At 35.5% G+C, this 17,587-nt stretch overlaps 1 protein-coding gene across 6 annotated transcripts in view; it reads right to left on the reverse strand.

The window, feature by feature from the left end:
- The window catches only part of LOC129756793 (uncharacterized), a 77,376-nt gene that overhangs the window by 27,222 nt on the left and 32,567 nt on the right, over positions 1–17,587 (reverse strand). For 4 of the 6 annotated variants that reach the window (XM_055753806.1, XM_055753808.1, XM_055753809.1 and 1 more), the window contains exons 3-4: positions 15,421–15,587; positions 14,880–14,915 (exon numbers count right to left, since the gene is read on the reverse strand). In XM_055753806.1, the coding sequence (XP_055609781.1) occupies positions 14,880–14,915; positions 15,421–15,587 (203 nt within the window). The remainder of the gene's footprint in view (positions 1–14,879; positions 14,916–15,420; positions 15,588–17,587) is intronic. The other 2 variants (XM_055753807.1, XM_055753810.1) reach the window with 1 other exon arrangement.

The raw sequence follows: 17,587 nt of genomic DNA on the forward strand, positions 1-17,587 counted from the left end.
CTTGTATTTAGTTGTGTTTTCTTGTAACAACTTTAACAAATTACAAACATGTTCTTCAATTCTTAATTTTGTTTTTCAACATCGTTTTACCAAAACTCAAAGAAAAATTTCCATGCTGAACAATAAAAAAAAACAATCATAATACAATGGTCATTAAATGAGAACTGGTAATGTAAAAGTTATTCTGAAAACAAATTGTCAAAAGAATAATGAAAATAATTTTTATCATGGATACTGTGGTAGATAGATGCACGCAAATGAAAGCAATGAACAAACTTAACACTCCTTTTCATCAAAAGGTGTGTGCGTTTCAAAAGTGGCATACTTTGATGGCAGAATCATGTTTCAATGAACTGTGGTAATCAAACACTACTGTAATGAAGTGCGCAACGTTTAATTTATGATTGGTTGGAATCTATATTGCTTGTAGTGGTGAGCTTGAAAATAAGCGGAAAAGAATCACTGCTACAATATTGCTCTTTCAGACTTATTTTGGATTTTCTCAACTCTTCGTGAAGAAGAAGAAGCACTACCGCAAACGTCAAACATGGAAACCGAACTTTGAAACTGGAATAAATCATCAGAACACTTTCATGCGTTTTTTACTAAGACAAACATCATGTTTCAGAATCAATCATGATTTTTCAGCAACATTTCAAACCATTTAAAATGATTACTGCACATGGTAACGTTTTGATTGGAACATTGTTTACCTATTTAAAAAACTTTGGTAAACTTGATTTGAAACTTCAATCAGAAGGTAAAAAAAGAAAGAATGTAGAGCTTATTTTGAATGGTTTTTCTCCGCATCTTTATACATAAAATCGAAGGATTAACATACAATATAAGAAATTGTTCTTTCAAACTTTGAATCTTTTGCGAATTTTTGTGTTCGGAACAAATTGTCGAAAACTTCTTCCAGAGTTTAGTTTCAGTAAAAATGCCAAAAAGTAGTTAAATTACATTTGCCAGCTTTCTCTAAGTTGCTGTTTTTTTTGTGATTTCCATCCGCAAATAGCGATTTAAATAACGATTGAAAATCTTGAGCGATAAATTATCCTTGAGGATGAAAATCCCAAAAAGAAACGACTGAAAAATGATGCTGGCATGCAACCTTAAAGATTGCGTAGTATTTTTATCATGTTTATTCAAAAATTGTTTGATGATAAAAAATCCTGAAACCGTGATTAGTTATTTAAATATTAAGTAAAAGCCAATAACTTCAAACAGCTTTGTTGCAAATCGCCATTCGACTCAATCAAACAAATATTGTGCATTGCTTGAGAACTGACAACACAAATACTTCCAATAATCTAGTACAAGCATATTTTTTCTTCGTTGGAAGTCCAACATCTGAAGTTAAATTTAGTGCTGACGCGATAGAAATATTGAATAGAAACTAAACTTGAAATCCTAAATTTGAATGAATTGAATCAACACAAACATTCAACATTATCACATAATATACAGTACAACGAATGTTTCAAATAAGTCATCGATTTTTGACGAGGATTCAAATGGGTTCCTGCCAGTGAATGCTTCCACTGAGCAGGAGCTCACTGTCATCGAATCAACAATAGCCTCCGGGCTGTCGCAAATGTGCTCACTCGTTAATACTAGCGGTAGAATGCTGGATCTAATCTTTGTAAACAGACCCGAAAAAGCTGAAATAATACACCCACCGAATCCAATTTTAAAAACTGACCGACATCACCATCCTTCTGTTTTACTTCTCGAATATACATACTTGCGACGAGCGTATGGACACCAGCAGCGCCCTCGGACATAATCTGAACTTTGGGAATTGTGACATCGAGCGTGTTGAAGAAGCAATAGGAGAGATTGACTGGCAATCAGCTTTTATAAACTTATCTGTCGATGCAGCAGTATCGGCATTCTACGAACGTCTCTGGGATACATTACGCCAACACACGCCACCTAGAAGATTCAACCGTCATCAGCCTTATAAGGGTATATACGGACGATAGTATTGACGAAAAATTGGCCTCAGCCATAACCTCAAATTTTGATTTGCTGGCGGCCTCACCAGTGATGCTAGGTGCGTTATTAAAATCAGTATTTGCTTGTTAAAAAACTAATTATATTTCTGAATTGATTGAATTTTTTAACTATCAACAGCTAAATGTTTGAATTCATTACGGGGCGTCCATAAATGGATGAAGATAAGTTATATTTTCATGTACTACTCGGTAGATTAAAAAAGAGTTGTTTCTAACTTCTAAACGAATGCAAAATCATTCATTGTTATAAACAAGCTTAAGTGAAAGTCCGGTCTTTGTTGAATTTGAAAATAATCGCCTGCATGCTCTGACTATTTAAAACAAATCCACATAATTCGCTTCTTCGCTTAAGGGTGCGATACAGAAAGTTGTTCTTTCGTTAAGATAAATGATGCGTTTAATTTCACATTCGAATATAAATCTACGGGAAAGTTGCAAATTCTCAGTACTCATGAAAAGGTTTTTCAATAACAATGCTTTTAATTGCATAATCATCGTTTTCCAAATATCAATGCACTTGGCAGCCCTGAACACCCAAAAAAAATCAAAACACGAACATCTGTGTATCACTTTTCCACAGGGCGAATTTGTCGATTTTAGTATCGGAAAATCGCGTTTTTCGTGCGCCCTTCTCAAAAATCGATTCTGTTCTCCCATGGTTTGAGGTTAGGGCTGAGGCCTTCTGTTAAAGTGGTGTTCGTGTAGAACTGTCAATATATCCTAATAAGCTCCCTTGGTGGAACTCCGAGCTAAGAAGAAGCCGTAATTTAGTTCGTAAAGCGCGAAAACGCTACTTCCAAGATAAGACGGATCAAACCAAAGCCTACTTATCGAGACTAGAAGCCGACTATGAAGCTCTTCGTAATACCGCCTTTGAACTATACATCTTAAAAATTGAACGCAACGTAAAACAAGATCCTTCTACATTCTGGAGATATGTTAAAAGTCGCCGTCTTACCAACACCGTACCGTCGTCTGTATCGTTTCGTGACCGCACATCGGAAACTGTTAAAGAGTCCGCTGATTTGTACGCCGAGTTCTTTAGCAGCGTGTATAGTTTTCAATCTCCAAACTGTTCTGATATCTACTTTGATGCTCTACCAAACTATGACATTAGACTGCCACAGCCTCATTTAACTGCCCAGGAGATTTTCAATGTTTTAAGTAACCTAGACCCGTCGAAAGGGCCCGGTCCGGATGGAATTCCATCGTCGTTGGCATCAAAACTCGCTGCTTCTCTTGCCACACCGCTCAGTATGATATTTAACCGATCGATTTCTGAATGTGTTTTTCCAAGCTTTTGGAAAATGGCTGCAATATCTCCAATTCATAAGTCTGGAAACGCTCACCGTGTTGAGAACTACCGACCAATATCAATTCTTTGCTGTTTTTCCAAAGTTCTTGAAGTTTTGATGAAAGGTTTTATTCTGCAGCTACTCCGATAATTACCGAATTCCAGCACGGTTTCGTTAAGAAAAGATCGACTGTGACAAACCTGATGTGTTATGTTAACGAATTACACACCGCAACCGATAAAAAACTTCAAGTGGATTCAGTATATATCGACTTCGCCAAGGCCTTCGACACAGTACCCCACAGCATTGCAGTGATGAAACTAGAGCGCTATGGTTTTCCTACATGGGCAACCAGGTGGCTGCACTCGTACCTGATAAATCGCCAAGGATTCATAAACATCCGTGGAACACATTCCTCAGTGTTCGATATGCCGTCTGGAGTCCCACAAGGAAGTCATTTAGGCCCGCTTATCTTTGTGCTTTTTGTAAATGACTTGGCAACCTGTCTTAAGTCGTCTAAGCTTCTGTATGCTGATGACCTAAAATTCTACAGAGTAATCGATTCAATTGTGGATTGCGCAGCGCTTCAAGAGGATATAGAAAGGTTATTGCTCTGGTGTGAAACAAATGGAATGAAAGTGAATGCTGAAAAGTGTAAATGCATAAGCTTTTTTAGAACCAGAGCTTTAGTTACCTTCGACTACTCGTTCCGTGACACTACACTAGAAAGAACAACCGTGATAAAAGATCTTGGAGTAACATTCGATCAAAAACTCTCTTTCGCTCAGCATATGGCAACAACTACAGCAAAGGCTTTCGCTTTGTTCGGTTTCCTTCGCAGAAATACTTCGAGTTTTAAAGACCCTTATGCTCTAAAGACTGTGTTCTGCTCGCTCGTACGCAGTGTCTTGGAATACGCCGCACCAGTTTGGACACCTTATCATTCCGTTCACATAGACAGAATTGAGAGGGTCCAGAAAAGATTTCTTCATTTCGCATTGCGTCATCTGCCTTGGCGAGATCCCGTTCGATTGCCACCGTACTCCGATAGATGTGGTCTATTATCATTGACGTCGCTGAGCCAAAGGAGAATTTATCTACAACGAATGTTTGTCTATGATATCATTACGAATGCTATTGATTGTCCGCAACTGCTTTACTCTTTGAACCTACACGCTCCAACTCGACAACTTCGTTACCAGACTCTTTTCTGGCTACCAAGAAGCAGGACAGTATTCGGCCAAAATCATCCACTACAACGATGCTGCCAAGTGTTTAATGATGTTTCTTATTTGTTCGACTTCAATGTATCCAAAGCAAAATTTAAATGTTTGATTCGTGATGTAACCTAATTTTAAGCCAACTATATAACCTAATTTAAGATACTCATGGTCTGTATGACAACATAGTCAAAGACATCAAATAAAATAAATAAATTTTAGATGTTTTAAAGTAACCGACTCTTATCGATATGTAATAATTTTCAAAACTCGCCGAGAAGTCGATTTATTCATTCAAATAATAATTTAGTGCATCTTCAAAAAACGATTTACATATTGTATGATGATTTGCTTTAGTGTTTCTCGGCTACACTGACGAAAATGCAACCCATCAGCAGAGCTGTCAAATTACGGTTGTCAAATTTCGGGTCTAACTACCGTTGCGAGAATCCAATATTTCTCTGAATACGCAATAATAAATCATGGATGAAAAAATTGGTGGGAGTTTGATGACGGTTGGTCAAATCAGTCTTTAAACTAGTTTTGGACCGAAGTGACGTGTTTTTCCATCCAGGAGATTCTATAGTGAAGTCGGGGATTGAAGCTACGACAGATACTTTATCATTACATAGTGTTGCTATGCGGGACATGTTCCTGTTTATCGAAAATGTTCTGCCGTCCCACTTTTACTTATAATACTTTCATCAACAAAGTTTCAAGTAAAAAATATAGTTTACCTGAAATCATTTGATTTCATTGATATATCTGTAGAGATGAGATGAAGGATAGGCAGGAGATAAATTAAATAAAAAAGAGTAATGGTTATATTCGTCATCACTGATGATAAATAAAATTAATTTCTATGACAACATTTGTTATATTGACAACACTAGGCAAAACTAACGAAACCAAGCCATTCATTGATCTATTATTGCGAGTGACAGAGGTGTTTAAGTGAATCTCTGAATTGAGATTCGTAAAATCACGACAATGCACAGTGGTCCAAAATGCGAAAAACGTGATCGTTGCTTATAACTTTTTTAGGTCACATTTTAGCATATTGGTGTCTTCGGAGAAGTTTGTCAGTAAAATCAGCTCTATAATAAAAAACTATTATTTTTCTGATTAATCCCCCTACAAGTGAGATAAAATTTCTAACTTCTCTGTTCTAGGTTTTAGCTCTTTGATGTCTTCGACAAACTTGTTGAAAATCAAATTTTCTACAACTTTGTCTCAGATGCCAAGTTTCTAAAAAAAATATTATTCGAGATATCGGCCAAATACGAAATTTAACCTCCAAAAATCAGTTTTTTAATAATAACTTTTTTCAGTAAATTTTAAGTTTAATAAAATGTTCCACAAAGTTGTTTGTCTTACTAAAATACACTACTTTGTTGAACATTTCAAGTTTGTAAAATGTGATACTGCAGAGCTATGTTAAAAAGATTACCGAAAATAGGGCTTTTTCACGCCTTATTTTACAAACACCGGGCAACATCGGGCAGCCCGCTTTAGATGCAAAATAAAGTCAAAGATTTCGTCTACAAGATGCAGGTACAATCGTCAGTATCCACCAGTACCAAGCGAGATACATCAATTTTACTATTCCATGTTTGCATTAAAAACAACGATTTCTATGAAAGCACCTACAGTGCATTCTACTAGGTACGTGTGTTTTCTTCTAGCTTTTCCCTGCGCGATGTCAGAAGCAAAGGTTTGGAAGCGCATTTTTATTATTAGCATCTCCAGCTTGTAGAGGATATCTATTTTAATTGAACAAACAATAACCTGTACTAATAATACAAATGCGCTTCCAAACCTTTGCTTCTGACATCGCGCAGGGAAAAGCTAGAAGAAAACACACGTACCTAGTAGAATGCACTGTAGGTGCTTTCATAGAAATCGTTGTTTTTAATGCAAACATGGAATAGTAAAATTGATGTATCTCGCTTGGATACTAGTGGATACTGACGATTGTACCTGCATCTTGTAGACGAAATCTTCGACTTTATTTTGCATCTAAAGCGGGCTGCCCGATGTTGCCCGGTGTTTGTAAAATAAGGCGTGAAAAAGCCCTATTTTCGGTAATCTTTTTAACATAGCTCTGCAGTATCACATTTTACAAACTTGAAATGTTCAACAAAGTAGTGTATTTTAGTAAGACAAACAACTTTGTGGAACATTTTATTAAACTTAAAATTTACTGAAAAAAGTTATTATTAAAAAACTGATTTTTGGAGGTTAAATTTCGTATTTGGCCGATATCTCGAATAATATTTTTTTTAGAAACTTGGCATCTGAGACAAAGTTGTAGAAAATTTGATTTTCAACAAGTTTGTCGAAGACATCAAAGAGCTAAAACCTAGAACAGAGAAGTTAGAAATTTTATCTCACTTGTAGGGGGATTAATCAGAAAAATAATAGTTTTTTATGATAGAGCTAATTTTACTGACAAACTTCTCCGAAGACACCAATATGCTAAAATGTGACCTAAAAAAGTTATAAGCAACGATCACGTTTTTCGCATTTTGGACCACTGTGCAATGGCGTGATTGGTAGAATAAGCACAAATAGCGCAGATATTTAATACTGCTGCTGCTGATAGTATTGATTTGGCCTTCCGTTGGAATAAGACAGATTGGCTTTAGAAGCGCAGATTTTTAAGGTTGCGGCTGCTGATTGTTTTGGTATGGTTTTGGTGGAATAAGACGGATTGGATTAAGAAGCGCAGATATTTAAGGCTGCTGCTGCTGCTGATTGTTTATGTAGATTTGACCTTCCATAGGAATAAGACGGATTGGCTTTAGAAGCGCAAATTTTAAGGCTGCTGCTGCTGATTGTTTTGATTTGGTCTGCCAGGGGAAAAGACGGATTGGCTTAAGAAGCGCAGATTTTTAAGGCTGCTGCTGCTGATTGTTTTGGTTTGGCCTTCCGGGGGAAAAAGATGGATTGGCTTTAGAAGCCATACTGCATCAGCACACAAAAAAGATGCTTGCTTTTTCTTAGTTAACTATTTTCTATAAAAATTGTATTTAAGAATTTATTTAAAATATTTTCCGTCTTCACTTATCCTTAAACACTAAAAGAATTAATTTTGTATGGAGGGACTGTAAATTCTCTGAGCTACATTCATCACATCTTTTCATCTCTGGAGATTCTATTCAATTTGGAATTTGGAATGAAATATAATAAATATTTCATTGGCGTTCTTAAATAATGTAAAAATGGGTTTCATTTGACGAACTCATCGCTCATAATCAATCCATCAATTTCATTGGCCAAGATTTTGATTTGGAATTTGTAGCAAAACTTAATGTTATTTTAAAAATATATCAATTTTTGTAATATTTTTCAAGTTTTTGTTTCTTGCCAAGCTCAATTTTATTCTGTGACAAGCAATTTAACTTATGCAGTTTCCCTTTTTTTCTAAACTTTTAAGCATTTTTGTTATTCGAAATACCCTTTTTAAAACACTTACGACATAAATATGATCGTTGATAAACCCTTTACTTTATATAGCAGCCTAGCCTTTAGAAAGAGTGTGTGTTGAAAAGCTCCTTGATTTAAACTTGCTTCTTTTGCTGCATGGCGAGATTTGTAGCAGGAACATTCATTATAGAATAAATAGCGACACTTAAAATCATCTATTTTGATTCCGTGTCAGAACTCAAACATTATCAGTTCCATAATAAGAATTTGGAAACGAAGCATCAGTGTTTTGTTCTCAAAATTTATCAAATCAGATTTTCATAGTTACGGCAATTTTAATGAAAAAAAAAACAATAACAATATCTAGGTAATTCTATCTAACAGAAATTTAAACAAAATATTACGGATTTAGTGTTCTGATTCCAAAATTCAACTTTGAATTTTGGTTTTGAACAAAATTCAAACCCAAGAAGAAATAATTATTGTTAATGGACGCTGATTTAGAAGTTAAAAAGTTAGCTTGTTTTCGCAATACATTTAAAATCATCTACAGAAACACACTCACAATAGTAACTAAAATGTTCCCGTAAGTTGAGTATTTTCTCTGGAACGAGGCAATCATTCCAATTGTACATTTGAAGGATCTTGGTGTGATTCTTGACCCACACGACTTGATTTCCAAACTCACATATGTTTTATGTTCACAAACAACTTCGTTCGTACCGAAAAATTCATAGATGAGGAATTTTTTTTAACAAATTTCTAAAAAATTGCTTAGTCTCAGGGGCAAACGAGCTTGACTTTTACTACATTTTTGGTTATAGTTTTTACTAACTTCAACCATGTTTTGCTTAATTTTTAAAAGACCTTTGATTAGCTTTTGTTAAAGTTGTTCCACATATAACTGAGATACATAGTTTTTCAAAAAAAGGTCTTATTGCAGTTTTGTCTTGTTTTTAAGCTAAATTCGGGGGTATGATTTTAAAATTGACGACCAAGCAATATCCGAGCAAATTCTGTCAAAACCCAAGAAATTACTCAACAAAATTCAAGAAAAAAAAAATTTCATCAAAACTCATCGACAGATTTTAAATCGTATTTTAGGCTTCCGAAAAACCTTTCATGATTATTTTTATGAAACTTGCTCGAAAAATTTCGTTTTGAACGTATAAATAATAACAAAAATTACAACACAAGTTGTTTTTTATGTACCAAATAAAGTGAGTGAATCCAGGTGAAATCCGGGCATTTTAAAAAAAAAACGGGCAACCGGGCTGGTCCGGAATTTTGTATTAACCCGGATAAAACCGGGCAATCTGGCATCCTTACATAAGTCTGTAAACTATCGTGCATTCCTTCTCCTCTAGTCATTTTTTTGCCAAATACATACATTACTTTTTACTGATTAGATTTTAATTTTTTTTTTAAATAAATAAAAACATTGTATATAAAAATCTACTTTAAGACATGGTCAGAGGAAAACAAGGAAATATTTCAACCAGCCTTATAAAAATTGGAATTATAATGATTTGAAGCATAAATCGGCAATACAAAGCTAAACCAGCGATGCATTCCGTATATCATCTTCTGGCTAATTTCACCGATCTTTCTGCTCATTATCAGACTACCGTATAAATGGTTGGATTTATGCGTGATGGCTAAGGAACTTGATTTTCACTACTTTTTCGGTTATAGTTTGCACAACTATTTTTTCCTAAGTTTTGAAAAGCTATATTTTTAAGAAGTAGTAGTAGAAGTAGAAAAGTAAATATTGTGAGTATTTTTCGAATTGTTTTCGTACTTTCCCAACCCCGCCTTTAGACGAGGTTCTTGTTTTATCCCTCCTCAATGCCTTACTATGGATCCAGATCCAGAATCCAGAATGGTGCCAACTCTTTGACCTAACTGCCAATATTTTTATAAGATCGAAAAACTCAATGACCAAGGGTTTTTGAGGATACCAAATTGATCATTTTTCGAAAAGTTGGCCCATTTCCAATTTTCTCATGTTTTTAAGCTTCTCTTGGCTGTAGCTTTTGATAACTGCTTGTCAAATAGTTTTCTTTCATTAATATGAATTCCAACAATCCAAATTTACCATATTTTAAAAGATTCTGCGCAAAAAGTATGTTGAATCTCAACAATATTGGTGACCTGAAACTTAAAGCCTAAACAATAAACAATCATCAATGAAAGTGCACCGACAGAGTTCAGCTATCACTGCCATATTGATGTTCTTCTTTCTGAATGTTCATCTGTGCCTTGCTCAGTTCATTTGAGAGATCACTGAAATTTTAAAATGTCAATATCAACTGTCAATTTTATTTTTGAAATTTTCACTAAAACAATGTTAGTGCTGGAGGTGCTCGAAATCTTGTCGGAAAATTCTCGGAGCACATAATCCATTATCAGGTGTGTAGTATACTAAAATTCGTGTAGATAATATTTGAATTTTCTTATTTTTAGAGGAATTCATGGATGAGGCAGCCACGGATCATTAAATTGTAGTTGCAGTTGCAGTCTGGTTTTCACTAACCACTTCACGAGATGTGAACGTGCACATTAGGACTGCAGAACATAAAAAGTGAGCTGATTCTGGCAACGGATAAGGACGGATAGCGATGCCTTCATCGAGCGGTAAAAATCCACTGGTTTCAGAATTTTCGAAACACTTTTGTCGGTGAAGCCCACAGGAAGTGGTTGCACTAGCCAGCTCACAGCATCACTGGCAAAATAAAATGGGCCCTTTAACAGAAGAATGAAAGGTATTTTTTATGATTGTACGTTGCATTTTTACAATTGAACATCAGTTTAAAAAATTAATTTTTAGGATTGTTATATTCGTCGACCTCCACCGGCAGAAAAAATAGGAGATTGGGGAAAGAAAATAGAAGGCCTCAGAGGACGAAATTTTTCCAAAACAATCCGATTCAGTTTCCGATCTTCCCGAAGAAGCACGAACATCGGGAACCTGTGTCACTGACAATAAAACGGGCCCTGCCCTGGTCGTCACAATTCAATCAAATTTATCCTAAAAACTGATGTTATGTTCAAATAAATTGTTTGGAATTTATTATCTTTTTTGGCTAACTTCAACTTCATACCACAGTAGAACGAGAATTTGAGAAAATATAAGCTAAACTGAACATTAATTCTGCAATCTTGTGCTTATTACAATTTTTAATCTACGCCGGCATTATTTAAACTTTTTTTGATTAAAATCCTACAATTCAAGAATAGAAGTCATTAAAATGTTCATCAGATGCTTTCCATAAAGATTTTGACGAGCTTATTCTTTTGATAAGATGACATTAAACGACTTTTGGTAGAAATCGATGTTGTAACTGAAATCAGGCGTACCTATATAGGTGTCAAGAGATTCAAGCAGTAAACGAACATTTTTATCAAAGTTTATCTGCATTTGTAAATTTGTATTTCAGGGATGAATAACGCGAGAGCGTTAATATCCCAACGAAAAACATAAACCAAATGCAGATTTGTACATTTGTAGCGCTATGGAAAACTATGTTAACAGGAATGTCAGCAGGCTGATATTTCTTGAATTGATATGTTTGTTCTGTCACTTTCACTCGGATCACCATGAAAACGATTTCGGTGAGAATTCATTTTCAGTGAGAGCAGTATGCGATTGAGTGTGGAAGGAATGGAAAATACAATTCTCCGAACGTGATTGAATTACGATTTCATGAACGTACCTCTAGTTTGTTTATCATGACCCGCGGAAAATAACTGGCTGACTGAGATTTTTTCCAAATGTTCGGCAATGTCAGGCAAGTGAATATGAAATTTTTCAAGACTGGTGCTGAGCAGAGTATTTGAATTATAGGGTACCGTAATCATGTGTGAACGTACCCCACGGCCGGGCATGATGACGTAGTTGTTATGAAATTCTTCATACATTCCATAGGAAAAAAAAATAAATCTACGTTTTTCGTCATTTGCATAAAAAAGTCCAGTAATAAGTGTTAAGGAACTAAAGTTAGTGTTGAAACAATTGATTTCAGTATGAAATATATTGAATAAAGAGCTTGGAAGCATTCCAAAACTCGAATAAGAAAATAGTTACGAGAAAAGATGATTTACCAATTAAATATTTTACTGTTAATGAACTCGAAATTTGCGTGTTAAATGATTTACTAGGACTATTAGATGTGTCTTCTTGCAATATTTTCCATTTTTAAGCTTACAATATGCTTGGAAATAGTTTCCAGTAATTACAATTTCCACCAAAATTCAGATATTTCCGAGGTTAATTCGCATTTTTTGCAGAACCACAAACCAAATCGTATTTTTTTAAGAAGCTCATATATCTGGGAAGTCGAATTTATGCATTTGAGGACAGTGGCGTACAAATAACTGGCATCAAAAATATTTTTTATGGAAAAACTGTAGAATTCAATACAATGCTCGTTATTTTTCATAACAACTACGTCATCATTCTGGAAATCTGCCAACCAATATGGCGGATGAGGTAACCTGTTATTTCGAAGAACTTTGGGTGCTGAGTGTTGCCAGAATGCTCAATTGTTGGAAATATGTGACAGTTTTTCGCGGGAACAACTGTACACTCAGGCAAATTCTTATTATAATTTTCATAAGATGCGTCTTATGAACCACTTTTTAGAGTCCAAAATTGGTTTTCATAAGAGTTTTATGAAATTCTTTCAATTTTCATAGGATCATCTTATGAAAAATAGAAGAAATGACATTGTGGAAATAAAATGAACACATTCATTCAATCCTTCAGTTTTTTCATCGTCAGCCGAAGAACTCATTGTTAAATTATACGTTTTCCTAAATGTCTAGTTAAATGTGATTGTGGTCTTTTAAATGGTAAGTTTGAGTTGAAGTTTCTATTTTTTCTAACGTTGAATATATTTGCGAATTTAAAATACATTTTTGGTTTACTTTTCAGCATACTGACCGGCAAAAAGCGCAAGGCTAAAGAACCGGATGCGGCAAAAAAATTATTGGACCCGGTTGTCGATTTGCTTCTGATGGTGACCATAGTGCATGCATGATGTATTTCAAACGAATTTGACGAAAAATAAAAAGTAAACAACAAATACCTTAAATTTTTTCATTATACGTGATATTTCCTATTTCCATGAGATGAAAATCAAAAAGCGCTCATTGAAGTTAGTGTTCATCTCAGAATTCTTTCACGTCAAAAGACAGTGTTATGAATTTCAATGATTTTTCTTAATGCGCCACTTCATAAGAGAATCTTATGACATGTATAATATTATTTTTCTGAGTGTAGTTATTGATCTAAATGAAATAAATGCTCTCTTGATTTTTGTTCAGTGAGAGAACTGACTGGAAAATAATTTTTATTTTTTCGGGAATTTAACAGCAAGCTGTCATTCATCCCTACGCTGGAAAACTGGAAAATAATGTCACTGACAACGATTTTAAGTCTTGCGCTCTCTTGCATTCTTCCGGTAGGGACGACTAAGGTATCAGATAACTTCCTATTAGTGTAAATTTCGTCGCTTTAGAAAGGAATGAAATTTATGTGTATACACTGTAAATGTTTGCCTCGATTTCCACCAAAAAAATAGCTGTAAACGTTCAGCAATCCAAATTTTTGCTGGAAACCAGCAATCGGTTTTCTAATTGCTGGATTTTTCAGCAATCGGTTGTGTTTTTGTCATTTTTGCTGAAAAATCGATAATCGGTTTTCAAATTGCTGGACTTTCCAGTAATTGATCTAGTTTGCTGGAAAATCACCAATCGAGTTGTCACATTGGAGTCTGTTTGTTTTCGTACGCTGAAGCAAGGTGAGACTTTATTTTACGAATTTTGGTTGGATTAATATAATTATTTTTATATTCCTCTATATTCCACACAGAGAAAGGTTGGTTTTTTTTTATTTCTCTTCGAATTGTCTGACACAACAAAGTTTATAAAATAATGATTGGCTTTTTTAATGCGGATTTTAGTAGACCCGGAGTAGAGGGTTACTGCTGGTTAAAGCTTAAAGTTTAAGAGTTTTTTTTTTCTTACAGAAGGAAACATTTAGAATTTATCAACATGTTGACCCACGTGGTGGGTTCACGCTTGCCCTCGTTACATCCGAAACACAGAAATTAAAAATGTTTAAATTACACTCTACGTCTGAAACTGAAAAACCAGCACCATTCGAATGGACTCTACCATTTTTCGCTTCCTACCTTCCGATAGGAACGCAACGGAAGCCAACAATGGATCAAAACAGCAAGAGTAATGGTCTACGGTCCATATGTTGATATTCTCAGTAGTGAAATGTATTCCACTTTCCCGCGCCAGGGCCGCGGAAAATTGATTTCTAAACAAAACGGAGTATTTATGACGAAAAACGATAAACTGAGCGCGCCGCACATTTAATAAAAGGGTGGGAGTTTTCTATCCGGTTCACATATTGATGTTGGGTTGTTATTACACAGAAGTTTTGGAAATCTGAGCAGGGAGCGATTAGCTAAAGCCGAAATCCATACAACAATACACAGTAAACATATCCGAGGATCTGAGTTGGGGGGAAAAATATCATTCGATAAGTATTCATAAGCTGGGAAACAAGTAACATGTAGGAAACGGACAATCAACATGGTAGAAATTTTATATGGGGTTTGATTAATAGTTTTTTTAACTGTAGAATATTGAAAGAAAAAGGGGTAACGATTAGTGCTAACCAGGTCTTGATTTAGGTGTTCCAATTTTGTTCTTGTTTTAAAATTCAAAATTTTGAAGCTCTTCAAACCGGACGGGGACAATCGACACGTATGGAACGTTTATTAGAGAACACGAGGACAGTTTTGGCAGCAGGGTTTCGTAATCAGTGCCAGGTTGTTGTTTGATGTTTATTTATTGGAAGAATCTTTTCAAATCGGTGCGTATATTTAAACACTTACTGTTGTTTCCGGGTGGACAGTTTTCGTGATTTGTGCCTGAGAAATAGTTTTGGATTTTTTTTTCGGGGGTGGACAAAGAAGTATTCAACAATCATTTCGTGTACAGCACACAGTGTATCATGTGAAAAAGCATTCGTAATAAAGAAAATTAAAAGAAAAAGAGAGAGAAATCATGAGATAGGGAAATCATGTAAAAGGAAAATATAAACTAGGCGCTAGCTATGTGCATGTTTTTACATATTAATCACAATTTTGAGAACTATATGAGTTAGAGTTGTTTACTATTATACAACATGTACTAGGTGACGAAAATAAAACATTAGCTTGGAATAAGGACTACGATCTAAACTAAATTTCTACACATCAATTAAGTGGGATCTATACACAAATATATCGGTGTACACAAATATAAGACAAAATTTTCATACTCTGCACGACGCAGTGCTAGCTTTTCGAATGAAATCTCACAGAAAAGTGATAGATAGAATTAAGGAGATGATTTTGACGGTTCTAATTTATGCTTCCAATCGTCGATACTTACAGAACAGCACAGCCACGTAGTCGGAATCCTCGATAATCTTGGCTAAGATTTTTGCGTTGACCTCCTCGATCCGGTCCGGAAGATCCATCGCTTCGAGCGAGGTGAGGAAGTCCAGCACGCCAGCTTCATCCATGAGGTCACCATCGTAGATGATGGGTTCTTTCTCTCTGGAGTTGGGAAGAGAGGTTTTAAAATTATTACATTTGGTGATACTCGTTTTCGTCTGGATGAATTGGTGATGTTTTTTATTTGAACTATCTAACTCAACTTTTGTTTCCATTATTTTTGACGGACCGCTTATATAGTAAACACAATTCATAATTTACTAATTTACGAGCTTTAACTTAAAAAAGTTTGGAGCGTGGCAAAAAAAAAAATGCAGAGCCAGGTTGAAAAAACGGGAGCGGTCCACGGGCCACAGATTGCACATCCATGATTTAAAGGAATCAAACTTGAATAGGTAAGTTTTCCGCACAAGCTATAACAGGGATGAGCAACTGTTTTCAAAACCATCACTAATTTTTAAACCTAAACTTTCCAAAATTGAATTTATTAGGTAATAAGGTAATCTTAGAAAATAACCTTTCTTTATTGAAACAAGTCAAAGTAAGAAAAATCTTTTTTTTTAAAATACCATTTAACAATATGCATAAGAGGAAGTTGCCTACAACCTGATATGCTATTAGTGCCTTTGAAAAGAAAAGACAACAAAACAAGAAAATGTTCAAAATTGGTTGTGAGCTTATTTTAATACTTTCATCTTTCAATTCTTAAATATAGCAACCTCAAACGGCTAACAGTAGATATGGAACTACTGACTAAAATGATTTGATCTTCGAGAAGAAACTTACAAATTTGCTGCCGAGCAGAAGGGCAATTTCTCCCTAATATTTTCGAAACAAATAAGCACAAAGGTTATTTCTACCTGATAAAAAACTGACGTGTTCACAGAATGTTGAGTATCGAAAAAACCGCGACCCCTAAAAGTTAGGCAAGCATTTCTAGTTATTTTACGTTTTTTTTATAACGTTTTACTTATAAATTCTAGCTTCTCGCTGTTAAACTCTTCTTTGGTGCAGTGCATAGATCTTACATTTTTGTGCCCTTGCATTGGTGTAAACTTCTGACAAGTATCGTAAACTGGGGAAACATTGATCACTTTTCATTCGATCTAAGTAGTCTGGCTTGTGCGGACGTGTTTTTTCGCTGCTATTTCGGAGTGTTTTGCTCTGCTTTGCAAAAGCTTAATAAAAATTGTAGTTTTTCCACCGGGAGTGGTTTTTTTCTGGTTCGGTCGTCAATTGCCGAACAGCAACAATTGGCTCAAATTAAGTTCAGCCACCATCGTCAGCACCAAGGCCATCGTCTCTGTTCGCCCCACACATCCGGGCTGCGTACCGCAGGGGCACCGATCCATCCGGATCTGAACACCGTCGTCATCGGGTAACGGAGGCACAGATCACCACGACACTACAGGCGCAACATTACCAACGAGCCACAAGGTAGCCGCCATCATTTGGAGGTCCACTTCAGCGGAGCCATAGACGGAACCCCCACGAAGGAATCGAAGGTATTCAAGTTTGTTTTTATTCGTTCATTATTTATCCTCTCGTTCTTCATTTCTCTTTTTCTGTTATTCTATTATTTTATCTATTTCGTCATTTTTATAGATTCGTTGATATTTTATTACGGCAGACTTTCTAGTCTCCGTAGTAAAATATGAGCGAAGGCGAGAGTTCAAACCCCAAAATTTTGATGGATGTTTTAGAGAACTCTGTCAAAACTTCCGGGAAGACCTCTCGACTCAGGGCCTACCCGGAGAATACAACTTTTTCTGGCCCATGGGTAGTTTATTTCCGGCCCAAATTGAAAGCTTTAAATGTTGTTCAGATCACAAAGGATCTGGCAAGATGGTCCTCCGTAACCGAAGTGTCTCGCGTGAGACCAAATAAATTGCGAGTTGTTGTGGCTAATTTGAAGGCCGCAAATGAAATCGTTAGTAGTGATTTTTTTCGATTGGAGTATCACGTTTTTGTTCCCTCTCGAAACGTAGAGATAGAGGGTGTAGTATCTGAAATGAGTCTGACGCCTGAATATATTTTGTCTAAAGGAGTTGGCAAATTTAAGTCCCTTGATTCGACTACGGTCAAAATCCTGGATTGCCGAC

Source organism: Uranotaenia lowii, chromosome 3, assembly GCF_029784155.1.
Source record: "Uranotaenia lowii strain MFRU-FL chromosome 3, ASM2978415v1, whole genome shotgun sequence".
In the NCBI taxonomy this organism is placed as follows: domain Eukaryota; kingdom Metazoa; phylum Arthropoda; class Insecta; order Diptera; family Culicidae; genus Uranotaenia; species Uranotaenia lowii.